Source organism: Streptopelia decaocto (assembly GCF_964273445.1).
Source record: "Streptopelia decaocto genome assembly, chromosome: 7".
NCBI lineage: Eukaryota > Metazoa > Chordata > Aves > Columbiformes > Columbidae > Streptopelia > Streptopelia decaocto.
In genome coordinates this window covers 57,956,060-57,973,596 of record NC_138661.1, presented here as the reverse complement: position 1 = coordinate 57,973,596, position 17,537 = coordinate 57,956,060, and the positions used below count along the sequence as shown (strand labels likewise).

Here is a 17,537-nt window from a genome sequence, read left to right as displayed (position 1 = left end):
TCAAGTGGACAGTGATTCTAAGATAGCTGGAAGCACTTAAATGTCTAGCTTGAATACTATAGTACAGTAAGTTTTGAAGCAGATGTTTGGACCTGTTCAAGGTAGATAGGGCAATATCACCTTGAGGTTCAGTGTATGTAAAAGTAAGCTGTTGAATGGAAATAATCTGTTGTAAATAGAAAACTTCAATTCAATTTTGAGTCAAAATAAAGTTATTTTCAGTCTTCTAATAAAGCATACTTCTTGACCTGGGATTTTTAATGCCATTAGACTTGAAGTGTGAGAAAAAACTAATCAGAAAGTATTGATCATAGATGTAGACAATAATTTGCTTGTATCTTTAAAGTGTACTTCTCCAAACTTCAAGATTATTTAAGAGTCGGGATTATAATGCAGCCCTTTAAGAGCAGCATTATTTGCTGGGTCAGAATTTAATTTCCTGCAGTCATTTGAGACTTTCACCTGATTTTCAATCTAGAAAGTTCCCATATTGCTGTGTCAATATAGGAGCCTAAGAAATTATTTCAATCTTAAAACTTAGTTTAGGAAGCACTAATAACTTACAAAGACTAATTTTTCTTTTTTTTTTTTTTCTTTCCCCCCTACAATGTAAGATATTTACATGAGTTTTAAGTCATGATAATGAACTAAAGAAATGTGTTTTTTCTGAGAAATCAGAAGTTCACAGTATATGAGGTTATCAGCCAACTACTTTATGAGAGCAATTTCTGAGATTTTCCTTGTTTCTACAGTCTTCCTCCATTTATCAGTTGTTTGGAGATGAGAGGAATTGCAGTAAAAGCTTTTTGTTTTTATTTTTGTAATCAAAGAAAACGCTTTTTTTTTTTTTTTTTTTTTGTATGTCAACTTTTTATAGAGAAGTAGAACTTTTTTCTGTTTCTTTGTGGCATACCCCCCTAATTTCTGTTTGTTCATTTTTCTCTCTAGGCCTCGTAGTCCTCATAGGAGACATTCTAACCGTGCCACTAGGAGTCCAACAAATTCATTGACTTCTGTTGGTAAGAAGCGATTATTCACTTACACTAGGATCTTTTCTCAGAAAGTGTGACATGCAATAGAGACCTAAATATAGAGTCTGGCTGTCTTGACTGCAGTTTTTTTCCTGAGCGTACTGTCTAATGCACACACAGGGACTGCTGACAGTGTGTTGAGTTGTGATCACTCATGATCCTCGTGATCACTTATGATCCTCAGTGGATTGCATGCAGAGCGAGTCAGGGAAATATGGGTATTGGTAGTTTCAGAAAGTTGATAGATTACAGAATCACAGAATGTCAGGGATTGGAAGGGACCTCAAAAGATCATCCAGTCCAATCCCCCTGCCGGAGCAGGAACACCCAGATGAGGTTACACAGGAAGGCATCCAGGTGGGTTTTGAATGTCTCCAGAGAAGGAGACTCCACAAGCCCCCTGGGCAGCCTGTTCCAGTGTCTGTCACCCTCACTGTGAAGTTTCTTTTCATATTTAAGTGGAACATCCTGTGTTCCAGTTTGAACCCATTTGCCCCTTGTCCTATCATTGGTTGTCACCGAGAAGAGCCTGGCTCACCCTTTACATATTTATAAACATTAATGAGGTCACGTCTCAGTCTCCTCCAAGCTAAAGATTAATGGATTAGCTCAACATTGTTAGAAAGCTGGAGTTATGCTTAAAATTTTTGTTTTATGCAAAATACTGTTCACTAGTGCTATTTTTGTGACTTCTGAACAACGTTTTTTTTAGCAAGACCCTTAAAGGACATTTAACTGTCAAGTTATTTAGTTTGGCTATCATATCAGATTAAACCTTAAATGACTACAAACTCTCCAGGGGAAGATTTTTTTCAGTTCTTCACTTGCTAATGAGTCTCTTACCACATCATTAGTTCTATTAGTTTTCTGGTAGCTATCTGTGGAGTAAATTGTTATTCAAAGGGCCTAATGGTGTGGATGCGGATTTGTGAGTACTGCAAACTGAGATAAATGCTCATCCTGTTCAGTCAGCAGCAAAGCCTGCATCAGTTCTTAACCTTCATCCATTTGCTTTTGGATTGTTACTTGTCTCCATTTATGTATTTCCTATAAAGTAAAAGATTAATAGAGTTGATAGAATGTTTATACTATAGAATGTTAAGGATGAGGGAATAAGGGTATGAGGCCTCCTACCAAAATGCGGGGGAGGGGAATCAGAAATTTAGAATAAATTTTTTAAACTATTTTTATCTTTACAACATTACTTTCTCCCAACCTTTAACTTAAGCAAGTTATCACTGTTTTATACCTTGCATGAAAACAGTTTTCTGTAAAATCAGGGCCTTGTGTGAACATTTCATACCTTAAAAAAAAATAAATACACGTAAAGCTGAGCTTATGAGGTGACTATTCCAATACTTCCAAAGGCTTTTAAAGGGAAGGACCCTTTTTACTATCAGAAAGCAATCTAGTTCTTAGGCAGCTTGGAATGGATTTTTTCTTTACTAAAGCACCAGCAAACATCAGATCCCTGCTACCTCTCTGATACTCAAATATTCAGGATAAAACTTCTGTTTTATCAACTCAAATTCCTCTTAGTAATTGAGATTCTCTTTAGGACTCTGATTAATAAGTCCTCTTAGCACATTTTTATTAACAAAGTCACATGTGCGGAGTTGTTCTTGATCAATCTATTGAACCTTGGCATGGGGGTTCACAGATCATTTCAGAATTTTCCATTAGCGATGGGACTCCTGTCAGTATCAGCAAACATTTCTTATAAGCAGCACTGATCTGCTGCTGATAGCAGATCGTGCATCCCTAGGGTTGAAAAATGGCTACAGCTAGGTCTGCTTTCCCTGAATTATAGGTATGTTTCTACTTTCTCTTGTATAGGAGCTATTGCATGAAGAAAAATAAAATCAGTACCTCTGAAAGTAGCACAAAGTCTCTCTACTGTTAACAGTGTATTCACTTGATTTATTTTTTTTTCATTTTCTTTCTCAAAGTAGAGAGGCAAGCACCCTTTCTGATAGAATTTAATGTATTATTACACGTCATTTATTTTTGTTTGTGTGGATTTATGACAATTAGTTTGCTGGAATTAATGACAAAAATGCAATAATACTTTTATATACCTGTGATCCTGGGCTAGTTTCACACAAATAGAGAATTGGAGACTTTTAAATTCAGCAGAACATCCTTTTTGTTAATAAGGTAATAAAATATTTTATGTAAGTAGTATTTCCACTGTTGTACTAGAGTTAACTTCTCAGCCATGCAAAGAGAAGGTGCTAACTATTTGTATCAGTAACAACTAGAATTAATCCTTACTAACTTGTGATTCTGACACTTTCATGATTGGGTACTCAGTTGCATCAGTATGCCTATAACAATGTAGTTGAGAGAAAGGCCTGTGAAAGATTGTTAGGAGGCTTCAAAGAGTTGTGACTTCTTGTGCATCTGCTCCAGTTTTGTGATTGGTCCTTTAAATTAATGACTAAAATGTGGATTTTGGCTGCTTGTATTCAAAGGAAAACTTCCTTTATGCGTCCTATAAAACTAAGATGGAGATAAGATCCACATAAATCAGCTCAAATCCACTTAAGGGTACTTGGAACACTTAAAAACCTACCCTGCTTGCCAGAAGTTGATTTTAGAGGTAACTAAACTTGTGGAAACTAAACAAATTTATGGAACTATACTTATAGAAATCAGACTTACACAAAATAATTATTATCCCTCCATACTTGAAGAGGCAGCAGCAAGATCTGCTCCCCCATCCCCAGTTCCCCCCCCAAATTTGGTATCTAAATTAGGAGTTTATGGTCTGGATGGGGGGACAACTGGACAGATAAAATAATGGTTGGATAGTTTGGCTCTGCAGGTAGTGACTGGTTGGTTGGTCATATGCTCCCTGGACTTTAGTGAAAGGAGAGTGTTCTCAGAAAGAAATAAACCTTTCCAGATGTCATTGTGCTGAAGCCAGAGCTTTGCTTCCAGCCTGCTCCTGTGCCAGCTGCTCTGGTCAGCCCTTGGCTGTGCCTTGGAACCCACTCAAGAAAATCAGTTGTGCTTTCCATCTTTATCAATGACCTGGAGGAGGATGGAGTGCACTCAGTCAGAGTCATAATTTTTGATCAAAATTAGCAAATGAAATCAAATTGGGGAGATTAATAAGTGCTTGAGGGCAATGCTGCAATTCAGAGAGACCTAAACAGGCTGGAGGAATGGGCCACTAGGAACTTGATGAAGTTCAGCAAAGACAAATTCAGCGTAATCCCTTGCAGTAAGTACAGGCTGGGGCTTGGCTGGCTGGAAAGCTACTCTGCTGACAAAGGCCTGGAGGCCTTGGTAGACAGCAGGTTGAACATGAGCCAGCAGTGCGCCCTTGCAGCAAAGAGGGCTAACAATGGCGTGGACTGGACTAACAGAAGCTTACCCAGCAGATCAAGGAAATGCTCATTCCCCTTTACTCAGCACTCATTAGACTGCATCTAGAAAATTGCATCCAGTCTTAGGACCTCCAGTAAAAAAAGTGAGTTGATAAATGGGAACAAATCCAAAGGTGGGCCACGAAGTGGACCAGGTGCTGAAACTCTTGCCTGATGAAGGAAGGCTGAAGGAGGTGGCCTCATTTAGCCTGGAGAAGAGATGGCTTTAGGGGAAACCTATTACAGCCTTTCAATAGCAGTGAGAAGACAATTAAGAAAACAGAGCTAGGCTTATAGCAGGAGGGCAAGAGGCAATGGATGTAATTTGAAACAAGGAAAGCTCTAAGTGGTTACAAAGAACTTTTTCCTCCCTGTAGAGTCAAGTGTTAGAACAATCTGCCCAGAGAGGTTTTGAATTCTTCATCCTTAGAGGTTTTTCAAGACCAGATTATCTCGAAAGACTAGCAACCTGATCTTTCACCGCTTATTCTGCTTTGAACAGGTTGGACAAGATGACCTTCAACAGACCTTTCCAACTTGAATTGCTCTATGATTCTAAGATGTTGCTTTTCCAAATTAGGCAGTTTCTAATTAAAACTGTTACTGTTGGAGGTCTGACTTGGCTGAAAGAAATGTAACTTCATGAACATGTACAAAATCATAAACTTGTATACCTGAAATAATGAAGTGATTCTTTGAACATTTGTCATTTGTAAGCAGGTGCTGAGATGGGACACAGCAGGAGAAAATAAAGGGAATTCATGGGAAAAGAGAAAATGGCAGCAAACAGGAAGGCAAATGGGAGTGGTGAAGAGGCAGAAGGCAAGGCAAATATAAAAAGGCAAAGACGTTGAGTGTAGTGGGAAAAAGTAACTGTTCAAGGAGGATAGAACGTACTGTGCCTTGCAGTTCTCCTCTTTTGCTGGCCCAAGGAAAGTGCCATGGGAGTCCTCTCAGACTTTCAACAGACAAATCTTAGTGTAAAACGGAACAGATATTTCATCAAAAATAGATTGCTTTAAGAATATCCAGTCTGTGGACATGCTTTTTGACAGTCTAGAAACTGAACTAAATTAATGGAAATTAAAAAACAAAAACAAACAAAAAACCCCACCCCACCCAAAAAACAAAACCCCTTGAGTTTTCGCTGCTTGCTTATGTCCTTAGCTTTTCTGAACACTGATTGTTCCGTAATGGCTCTTGTCGAATTTAAAATGTTTTTCTCTTATTACCTGATGACTTCACTCCCTCCCACCCAAGCTGTTCTTTAATAAGTTTTTCTTATTGCAAAGCAATGTTATAGATTCCCTCTTCCCTAACAGAGGCATCAAGCTGGAGAGAGAGATAGACACCACTCTTTTTTCACTAAGCTGTTGTTAATGTGATCAAGTTGTTATTAACACCAGATAACTCTTCACACAACACAATCACTTATTCACTCATATAGTTAATTAACTCATGCAGTCACAAATTTTCTTATAGTTACCTGAGAATAACTGTCTGCCTTGCAGTCCGTTGTTGATGCTAGTGTGTGCCAGTGGCCTTGTACAAATTGAGCAGTCTCTTGGTGATCTGTTTATCAGTTCCTGCAGATCCAACAGGCTCTCTGCTCTGTAGAGTTTATCAACCCATGAAAAACTTGCACACACTACCTTGTCAGCATACATGTTTCCTTTCTTTGGCTTGTTGTTTTCAGGTAACTGTTCTTCCACACAAACCCAGATGCTTATAGAAGCCATTCAAACCAACTCACACAGAAAAAGGGCCTTTCCAACAACAGGCTACATTCTTTGCTTAGTCATAGCCTGGAGAACTGTAAAAATTGGTGCTTAAAATGTAGTGGTTTTGATCAATTTGGAAGCCAAACATTAATCAATTCTTTCTACAACTAATAAAATGTTGTTTAGAAAACAACATATTAATCTAAAGGTCTAAGTGTAGGGCAATGTCTTTCAGACTGTGGTCCATATCTAATATATCAACGTTAAGTGGGCATGAGGAAAAGCAATCTCTAACGCTTTCTTTAACCATTGAATATTCTGATGGGATTTGCAATTCCTTTGGAAAATCCTTGCGGGTCCACCACATGGTAGAGTTTGATTTGCTCTTTGGATTCTCAGACTACAGCTCACCAGCTACTGCCTGCAGCTTTACCAGATGCAGCTTTACTGTTGTTTCTGCATTGGTGGGAAAAGCTCTTCTTCCAAAATGTGCGCTTTATTCCGTAGATTATTTGGTGGAATCAACTGTATGTTAAAATTAGTGTGCATAAATCTTTGCCAGGTAAATTTCTGGGACCTTAACCTTGAAAAACTGAACATAGAGAATCCATGGAAAAACTAAGTCTATAATAGAAATGCCACGACTGCTAGTTGAAATAGATCTAATGCCACTTTTACTGATAAATTAGAAAAACTGTATTTCAGGCACAGCCAGAAAAGCCAGTTTCACATATCAGATCATCTTTGATCATAGTGACTTAATCTTAATGGGTTATCTGTGGTTTTGAGAACTTGCTCTAAACTTGAGAATATAACAACATTAGAAATGAGCAGACATGTATTTTTGTTAAATGCAAGCTCAAAGCTAAATTTATAGATATGTTTTGTACTTTTTACTCTGAAATGCCACAACCTATCTAGAAATACAAAGTACAGCTCTAATTCTGGTGGTTTCTACCCAGACAACAGTGGCCATGTGATTGATCTGGTAAATGATCAGCTACCAGATGTCAAAATATCAGAGGAAGACAAAAAGAAAAACCTTGAATTACTAGAAGAGGCAAAGAAAGTAAGTGAGCGGTTTCTGATGCGCAGAGGCAGAAAGTCAAGAAGCAGCCTTCCGGAGTCACCAACAGGTAGGTGCAGATTCTGAAAACAAGATTTTATATTCTACTTCAAACATCTGCAAAGGCGTAAGTAAGCATTTACTGTAATACATACATTGCTAATGTATACATACGCTTAGTTAATTTGAAGGCCAGAATTCTTCTGCCCCTCAAAGTTCCATATAAAACAGAAATTACCCATCTCTATATTCAGATGTAACAGTGGAAGATGGTGTAATGTTTTTAAGTGCCTGAATGACACTCTGAAGACACTGTAGCAGGAATTCATGAAGTATTTCTATTGGAATCTAAAAAAATTGTCACAAACTCCTGTTTGTGAAGGTTTTCTTCTTAAAGTGCCTGTTGTACATAAAATGAAATTTTAATGGCAAGATTCATACTGCTGAAAAAAACAAATCCCCCGGAGATAATGGCACAGACTTTTATTCTGAACATAGTAATAAACTCAGCTAAATGGATCAAATCCTCCTTTAAAAACAGCAGAAGACAATGTTTTGTTCTAGAATGTCAATTGATTCCCCCCCCACTTCCCTCCCACCCTTGTATGAAGTGTCTGAAAACTAGGACAAAATACCATTTTATCATTAAATAGGACTTTCATCTAGCTTTGAAATGTCAATTCAAAACTAAGTTCTATCTTAAAATTGGCTTGACACTTTCTGGAGGAAAAAAAATTTTAAAAGATTAAATTGTCTTTTACAAAAAAAATTCTAAATTCCTTGTGAAACCTTGTCTTGTGTCTACTTCTCTGCAGGGCTTAAAGTATCAGAAAACTGAGGAGAATAAGGATTCTGTGTATCAACAGAATTGTATTAGTTCATGGCAGTTGTACGGTGCTATAAGTTCCTAATTGCCAAGTACATTGTGACAATTAAAATGACTTGTCAGGTCCTAGACAAACACAACTGATGACTATGAGATTCATGTTTTAATCCTATCTGAATTTTTTAAATTCATAAGCTACAAGCCAGAAAGTAAAATTACCTCTATTGTTTGTTTTTGTCTTTGTTTTAATGAAGCAGTTTCCCCTACACTTAGTCCTAAAGTTTCACCAGTAGCATCTCGGAGCAACTCTCTCACTCTTCCAGTTCCAGCAGGTAAAATTATCTATACAGGCTCAAACTTTAACTTATAAAGGTAATAAAAAATGTCGTTTTTAATATATCTTGAGGAGAAGTCAAAATCTATAGATTCAGGCATCTCCTCTTAAATATTACAAAGCTCATGAATGCCCACAAAATATATTTTTATGGGTTTTTTTAATTACATTTTTATTCCTGTGGTGCTGCTGGATTACATGTTCTATTTTTTTCTTCAATAATGGAATTTTGAGAAGCTTTAATGATCTTTCACTTACTATATTTTAGATTTTTTTCCCTCTTTTCAATAGTATTGTCCACATTTTAATTTTGTCCTTAATATATTACGTGGAACTGTGCATATATGTGTTTGCTAATGCTGTAGTAGTAAAAATTTTGAGCAAAACATCAGGATATGCCATAATTATACATGTGTCTTTCTAGGGTCTGATGTATGCACAACCACTAACAGTGAGTCAGTATCCCCAGGACAGGTAAGAAATGAACAGTCTTCATATAACCTGGTTATTACATCACTATATTACATTATGCTGTCATATTAGTCTCAAAGGAAAATGAGGTGTTTTGAATACCAAGATTGGATTATTTCTGTCTTCTTCTGCAGAGTGAGGGACTAATAAATGTTAACTCTGAAGACAAAAATCCATGAGGTAACAGGTGCAGAAGGATCACAGAGATCTGATTAGTGCATAAAATGGAAAAAGAGCCAATATAATCCTAATCTATGGAAAAAACTAATCCCTAAAATTACTTCATAAATAAATGTGACAACCAGTGTAAAAATTAAGAGATTCCAAGTTCATTGATTAGTATCTGTATCTAACATTTGCAACATAGATATGAAAGATAACTTGTAGATCAACTTTTCTTCCTAGAATAACAGAACTGTGAAAGAAGATGACAGGCAAACTGCAGAGGTAAGTGTTTCACATTAACTGTTGAACAACACCTGCCTGTTTGTCTTGGCACTCATGTGACAGACTTGTGTGACTAAAAAGCTAAGAAACTGTTCACTGAGTGAGAAGAAAAATGGTACTGCTCTAAGAAATTGTGAAGCACCTGCAGATGTAGTGGAGGTACAGCTGGCCTTCGCATCCTATCATGCACCCTGTTCCAGCTCAGTTAAAATCAACATATTAAATAGCTTTGTAATTAAAAATATCTGCTAGAGCCACTTTGGTGTATGCTGGTGTTCTAGACAGACATCGTCTTCCAGACTCCTTTAGTTCCTATACCTCGTGTTCCGTGCACCTGATGGGATGTTACTGCCTCACACAACTACTGGCACAGCAGTTTATATGAATGCTTCCTAATTTGTTTTAGGTAATATCAGATGGCTCTTTAAAGAGATTTTGCTGTGAATGGATTAGGCAATACTTAAACAAAACAGTATGGCAGCAGAATTTGGGAGCAGTAACTATTATATAAAGGAGAGGAGTAGTAACATATTTAAGTCAGAGCTCAAAGTTAGATTGCATGTTGGTTGCCTTAAATTGCTGACACAAGTGGCCTTAGACAAATACAGATTCTGCACCGAAGTAGCCAAGGTATAGGCACATGTTCTTTTGCCAGTTCTCCTGCAGAGATTGCTGCCAAGTTATAATCTATAGTACTGCACACAAAGTAAGAAAAGAGAAATTAAAATATGTATTTTAACATTGCGTACAAGCCTATGATTTTTGTTTCCCTTGAGAGGCTAGGGACTAGTGTAAAACAATAAAATGAAAGTATTATAATAGTGCTATAAAATCCAGGGTTAAAAGTGTGTACTCAGAGAAACCTTACGTTAAGATGATGAAAAACTTTGCTATATGTGGATTATTATAATGGACTCTGGAACGGGAGGTGGTTATCTCTAAAGTTCAGATAAGAGATTCCCAATTAAGTGTCATTTCAAGTGCCTTTTAAAAATTATTTCTCTGGTCAACAGCACATTTAAAAGCAAATGTCACTGAAAAGGAAATGGCTTTTTACAGTGAAAATTTGTCCTTGGGCAGAGTGAAAAAAGAAATCTGCACTTGCTTCTCTATTTTATGTCTGTCCCTCTGCTTTCAGAATGCTGCAAAAGGATTAATTGATCGAAGGCAGAATGATCAAAGAAAGATTTCTCAGGGAAGGTTGGTTCCTCGCGCTGCTGGTTTTGAAAATTCCAAAGAGAAGCTCTCAGAACAAAAGGAAAACTTCGATCCACGTAAACATATGGATACTTTACCTAAATGTTCCCCTTCAGGTGGTGATGGTGGCAGAATGTCTCTTAACACTTGCATGAATGTTTGTGAAAATGAACTTGGAAAGTCATTCCTCAAGAAAGCAAAAGAAAATGATGTTCCTTTAAGGACCCATCTACCAGGACCAGGAATAGGAAATATAGACTCAAAGCTAAAAATTCCTGTTCCGGAAATAAGGGACCATAAAGTTTCATGTAAACCAGAATTTAAAGTGTGTGGACTGCATCCTCCTTTACTACGGGCTGTGTCATGGGATAGCTTGGAGCCCGGACAGAAAGATAAAACACATTTAAAATTACCATCTGAGGAAGATAAAAGCCTTGTTGTTGGTAATAAATCCAGCAATCAATTAAAATCATTCAAAGACCTTCAAATCCAAGTTCAGCCAGTTCGAATGCAAAAATTGACAAAGCTCAGAGAGGTGAGTCCTACCATCAGTTGTATCCTATTCTGAAGTTATTTTCATATCTTGCTAAAATTTCAACTTGCTTAGCATTTTTTTTATCATTGCAAGAAACATACAGTAATATAATGGAAAACAGTTTCAGCAAAATCAATGCACTATTGTACTGTGGTTTTCATTTGCAACTGTAGTAAAATTGTATCCTGTAACTAAATTCTATGGAATTATTCTTAGTTCTCTTCAAATATGCATCAACTGCACTGTGGTCTCTTCAAGATGCACATATGGATGTGCATATACTCTTGCACATGCCCCCAGAAAGAAATTGTAATACTGGTGTCAAGAAAGTATTAATTGCTTTCATTGTGACAGAAAGGTGAGTCTAAACCACAATATATCTCATTTTTTGCATCGTTTATGTGACCTATAAGCAGGAAGCACTTGATTAACAGTCACACCATTTGTAAAACATACTCGGGAGTAAAATGATCTATTTTGATTTCTAAAGAGAATTTTAATTCTGAAGAATCTTTCCTTCCTCAGGATGTAACAACATTCTCTTTTAAAGGTTCACTTATGCCCTTTTACTTCCTTTCCTTCCCTGTGCATTGGTTTTTCTACCCCTTTGGAATTGTCCTCAGATCCACAGGCTCTCACAATATATTGACTAATTAACGGATTTCTGTATGAGTGGGCTGAGACCCGCATATAAACGGAAAACTTTCACTGAAGTTCAGAGACAGTTACTACACATTGTTTAAGGGGTGATGAGCCTTTGTGTATTGTATACCATTTGTGAACTTTCTTTGGTTTGAAAAATCACTTTTACATTGTTTAGCTGAATGGTTTTGGGTCCCGTGTTGGTTGGTATTCTCTCTTCTAAGGGCAGCAGTCCTGTCATTCAATATTACTAGCCTGTGCAATAACATTATATTTGCAAGATCTTAGGGGACAGGAAATCAGTTTTGTATGGTTTTTTTGTTTATTGAGTGTTCTCAGAAAATGTGTCTAGAATTTTAAAACCGGGTGTCCCTGGGAGCAGGGGCATATATGGGGTAGCCAGACTTAAAGTTCCTAATTCTAACATGGTGCAAATATGTCAGCTTCTTGAAGGATAGACTTGGAATATGAAATTTATAAATTAATCCATTGTTAAGTAATTGTCTAAGTGATTAGTAAAATTTAAGAATTAAACCCTAAGAATTAACCAGTGTATTGAAAAGTAGAAATGTCATGACATGATAAACCACCATAATAAGGAAACTACCACAGACCTTTGAAAGAAACAAAAAAAGTAGTTACTTTCCTTAACAGACCAGTAAGAATATTTTCTTTGACCTCCAGTAGTTAATATTTTATGATGCACACAGGACTGCCACGTGAGGAATCAAATCCTGCCTTTTGGTTATTTCATTCAAGTTGTATTGCTTGGGAATGGCTTCTTAGTTATTCATCTTTTCCTGTTTATGTAACATGCATATTCTTAGCATATATGTACTGGAAGTTTTGATTGTAGAGACAGTTGAGCCATATAATCTTGGAAGTCCTAGAAGCTGTTAAGCACAAATAGTAGTTACCATCAGAAAATTAATACAGCATGATATGTAATTCCGGTTAGGTGAGATTTGAACTCTGTCTCCAGTAGGAATTGTCTACTTATAGAGAAAAGCGGGTGTTTGTGCATTTTAAACATATTTGAGAATGTGAAAGGAGAAAATGCGGAGATGAGGAGAAATAAAATAACAAGGTTTAAACCCTACCTGTAAGGAAAAGGGGCAGAGTACAGTAACACTGAAGTAATAACTTGCAGCTGTAGCACGCCAAGGTTTGGTGTGAATAAATCCTACTGATTAAGTCAAAGTGGTAAGGTCTCATATATCCAGTTTTCTGGATTTTTTCTTCTTTCTGGGATACTTACTACTATGGCTATATTCAAAACTGCTTTTCCCACTCTCAATTACTAAAACTCTATTTTACCAAAACTCCACTTTTCTGCTTGAGTAGGGGGCACATGTTGCAAATCTCTGCCTGACCAGGAATTTTTCTAAATAATGCATGTATGAAATTTGAAATATGGTAATATTTAAGAGTGTGTGTGTAGATGTACATGTATCCATGGAATATAGCATCTGACTATAACTTGATATAAATATCTCCACTATTTATTAACTAAACCAAATGTTATATTTGGTGTTCTCGTGGCGGGATTATTTAAATTCAGGTTTCTAGTTAAATTACTTAGAAATGTTACTGTTTTTCTTAACAGGAGCACATTTTGATGAGAAATCAAAATTTAGTCGGACTTAAACTTCCTGAACTTAGTGAAGCAGCTGAACAGGAAAAAGGTGCAGTATCATAAAAGCTGGAAGGAGTGTTTGTTATACACTGATTTTTATAACTGACTAATATGGAGGGGGGAAAAAGTATTTTTCTTCTATTGCAGTAGTAGTTTTAATGAAGCAGTCATGGACGAGGGTAGCAAATAATAAATAAGAGAGACCAATAATAGAAGTATCTGAATTACTTGATGACCTGAGCCAAGAAGATACTGTAGGTATAATTACAACCAAAAGAAAATGCATGCCTGGAACAGAGTCGAGCTTGTACTGCATAGGTGGAGGACTGTCTCAAGTTTCAGTGAATTTCTTTTGTGGCCATAAGGGTGAATTTGATCCTTAAAAGTATAAATAGGAAATTGATTGCTTTATTCCTGCTTTTTTTATTTTAGTATATGTGTAGCAAATATTAGAATGGCATGTTCGGTTCTGGTCCACAGCTCTATGTCAATGTGGATAGATAAGAGAAGAGACATAAATGTGATTGAAGGATTGGAAAAATCTGCCGTACAATAAGTGGATTTGTTTGTGTTCTTTTAGCTCAATTAGCATGATTTTTAATAATGAAAAGGCTTACAACTGTGTAAATGAGGAAACCAAAATTTGGCACTAATTTTTTTTTCCGATATAACACAGGCAAATGAGATATGATGCCTGTAGACTGCATCTAAAAAGATTCAGAATAGAAACGAAGAGCAAAGATATAATCCTGAGAACAGTTCACCAACTGGAAGACATAAACAGCAGTAGTGCTGAACAATCAACTGAAAATATGTGAATCAAAACTGTGTGTTTGTTTGGAAGTAGTCAAGTCAGAACTTGCTCAGAGTGTTTTTAATGCCACATTAGCTGAAATGGAGATAGTTAATATAAAAGGAGCTGAAACTAATTATCCAATATTTCATCCAAAGGCAATTTCCATTTTTTCTAATACTGTTCATTTTGCTAATGCATAGATTTGCATTGGGACTGTTACATAAGGCCTTAAAGTTTCTGTTACACAGGGAGATGGCTGAGATATTACTTTTCATGTTATCTCTGGAAACAGACTTATCTTCAGTCTGAATGGAACAAGATTAAAAAGAGACGACTTGTCCTCTTTCTGTATTTAGTGATTATATCTTTGGATTCTTAGATAAGGTAATATTATTACTGTCACTCTGCTAAGATATCATTTCTCAGAAATTATTTAGCAGGCTCTGTTTGAAAGTGTAAAATAGTTGCCGTTTTGCCAGTCTGTCACATAATGTAGGTAGATTTGAAACTTCTGAGGAAAACATTATGAAAAGCTAAGCATTACCTGATGTAGCTTTTCAGCCAAGACCTCATGAGCATCACAAGCTTTTTAGAGCCCATTAACTTATCTAAATGATAGCCAGAACATTAAGGGTCAACTCCTTATCCTCAGTGGGCAAAACAAGTGAGGGTCAAATCCTTAGTTCATTTGTTAGGGAGACTTACTTCCTTACATTGTGAGAAAAGCCACCTCGTGCTTTTTAACTGGAGTAGTAATTTTGCTTAAACAATAGGAAATAGCCATCTACTTCATTTTTACTGTAATGAATCAAATATACTGGCTCCATCATGTTTTGCTATCAATGCCAAGTTATTGTGATCATCTTAGTAAACACAATTTTGCATCTACAGGAGTTTAGATAAGTGGAATTTATTAGATCTGGAGATGTGGTGTCAGGCTGGCATTTTATGAGGACACACATGACTGTACTTAAGTGCATACTGGGATTTTTAAATATAAAGAAAATGCACAGAAATGAAATGTAGCTAGAAAGAATCTCCCATTCTTTTCTGTCTTTCAGAAGATGGGATGTTAATGCTCTCCACATTTACAAAATTTGAACTTTTTCACACTATTTGTTTGGCAAGCCTAAGAATCTTTCTGTTGTGCCAGATGAACAGGAGAGCTGTACAAAGATAATCTTCCCACGTCTAAGATTCAGACTGGGGAACCTGACATTCCTATAGGAGTGTCCTTCATTAAATTCTGGCAAGATAGAAGGAGATAAGGGAATTTTTATATGTGAAATTAAATGAAATGAAAATAAACTAACATGAATTTTTAAAAAGGTTTAAGCCATATCTTGGTCCTTGTGAAAGTGACAAAAGTAGACAGTGCAATTATAACCTTTATGTCCTGTTTCAACATACAGAGCAATCAAGTACACGTTGTAGATTTAGCACCATAAATGGTGCACACAATCTGTAGTATAGGACATTATAAATGATAGGTTAGATGTTCTAGTAATGAATGTGGGTTTGGTTTGAATTCTAGGAAAAATACTACTACAGTAATTGGTTTTGAGTGCATTAGAGACTATCAGGGCACTTAACGCTTCAGTCTTTCTGATGCTGACTATTAATAGTTAATGCAGGATTTTTCAAATAACATAAAATGTTTTTTTATCTGAAAATGTCTTTAGGGCCTTCACCTCTCCCCTCTCCCACTGAAGAGGAAGAGACAAAGAATAGCTCTGATGTCATGCCCAGCATTCCTGATGTATTGCTGCGAAAACTACGAGTGCACAAATCGCTTCCAGGAAGGTAAAAGCTCATTAGAAGTAGAAAGACATCATCTGGGGGAAGACAGTAATGGTTTCCAGTGAACTCCCTGTATGGGGATCCATATAAGTAGAGAAATATCTGCATCTTAAAATGTGTAACACTGATTTTCTGAAAAATTTTAGGGAAAGCACTGACTTCCAGTAACTGGCCAGCTTTTAAAATTAGTTTGTAAGTTTGATATTAAAAGTCTGAAACCTAACTTGTGTGCTACAAGTACACTTTTTTACAGATTCTTGCACTGGGCTGTCCACTCCTGGTTTTCAGGATTGCTGCTGCAGATATGAATTCTTGTTGAAAATGTTAGTATTTCTTTCCCCTAGAAAAATAATCAGGCCAGATGTTACTTTCCAATGGTAAAATTTGGGAATGTAAGAATTCTGTAGATTTTCTGCAGGTGAAGACTTTTCATGGAAATGGAGTTTATTTTGCACATGTACTTGAAGGACTTGCTTGTGAATTCTCTGTCTTGGCCTGTGCAATTTGGCACTTATCAACCTGCTATGGCTTGGGAGTTTCTCCTTTCCCTGTTAACGCAATCTGAAACCATGTGTCTGCAGGTTATGGATGTGTAGGGTGGCACCATACAAGATCATTTTAAACTAGACCTATTGTTGCATAGTCCAATGTAACCATAGCAAGGGAATCCTCTGGTCCATACCCTTCTGAGGTGGAGTCATAACAGACTATACCTGCCAGGTGTTTGTTGAGACCTTTAGAAATACCAATTTTCAGTCTGATTTGAGTTTATTACTACCCAACTTAACATTTTCTTGACAGGATTTAAGTGGAATTTTCTTTTTTGGGGGGAGATTTATATTTAAAATGATACAAAAGTCCATAATTTCAGAAAATACTTTGCTCTAGCCCAAGAAATCTAGGGAAGAAAGCACAAATTAAGCGTTTATCACCACATACCTTGCATACCTTGCACTGCTGATAACTTTAGAGACTGAGCATGTTTTAGTTTGTATTGCATTGGAATGAAGCTGAGCTTCTTCCATATTTCTGCATAAGCCTTTTCTTTGAGAGAAATAAAACCATAAAAAATGCTTATGAGACTTAAAAACAATTCCAAACATTTGGCCAAAACTATTCCTCAATTCACCCATGTGTTTTTTATACTATAAATACGAGAGGCCTTCAATCATTTGAAGCAGTCAGTACGTGTTCTCCGTGCAGATGAAATCAATATTTAACATTTGTTGTGAAAGAACTGCTATATACAACATTTCATAGAAATGAATGCCTGAGGTCAGGAATTTCAGAGACAATTGCTTGATCGTCATTAAACACTGGAAAGAAAAGTAATTTCATAGCTAAGTACAAAATAGGTAAATGCTGAACTGGCTTTGAGGATCAGTTAATATACAGATCTTCTGGTTTCCAGGTAATATTCTTTTATCAGTTGGCTTGATCAATTGAATACATAGACACATAACTTTTAATTCCTACTATTGATTTCTCAGAACGTTCCTAGCCAAAGGAAAGACACAGATTTTATAATTCTCTTCTGTGTTATACAACACATACAGATGCTTGAACTTCCTTTTAGAAGGACTACTCCTTCTAGTAGGCTTCCTCCTAGAATAACAATAAGTAATATGAACACTAACACTTCAGGCACAGAATGGTTTGCC

General features: G+C 36.5%; 1 protein-coding gene across 1 annotated transcript in view; it reads left to right on the top strand.

Annotated features, from left to right (window-relative positions):
- IRAG1 (inositol 1,4,5-triphosphate receptor associated 1) overlaps window positions 1-17,537 on the top strand; it is a 74,427-nt gene that overhangs the window by 38,950 nt on the left and 17,940 nt on the right. The window contains exons 7-14 of the mRNA XM_082059570.1: window positions 949-1,019; window positions 7,089-7,262; window positions 8,273-8,350; window positions 8,777-8,826; window positions 9,229-9,270; window positions 10,409-11,002; window positions 13,251-13,329; window positions 15,759-15,879. Coding sequence (XP_081915696.1) covers window positions 949-1,019; window positions 7,089-7,262; window positions 8,273-8,350; window positions 8,777-8,826; window positions 9,229-9,270; window positions 10,409-11,002; window positions 13,251-13,329; window positions 15,759-15,879 — 1,209 coding nt within the window. The remainder of the gene's footprint in view (window positions 1-948; window positions 1,020-7,088; window positions 7,263-8,272; window positions 8,351-8,776; window positions 8,827-9,228; window positions 9,271-10,408; window positions 11,003-13,250; window positions 13,330-15,758; window positions 15,880-17,537) is intronic.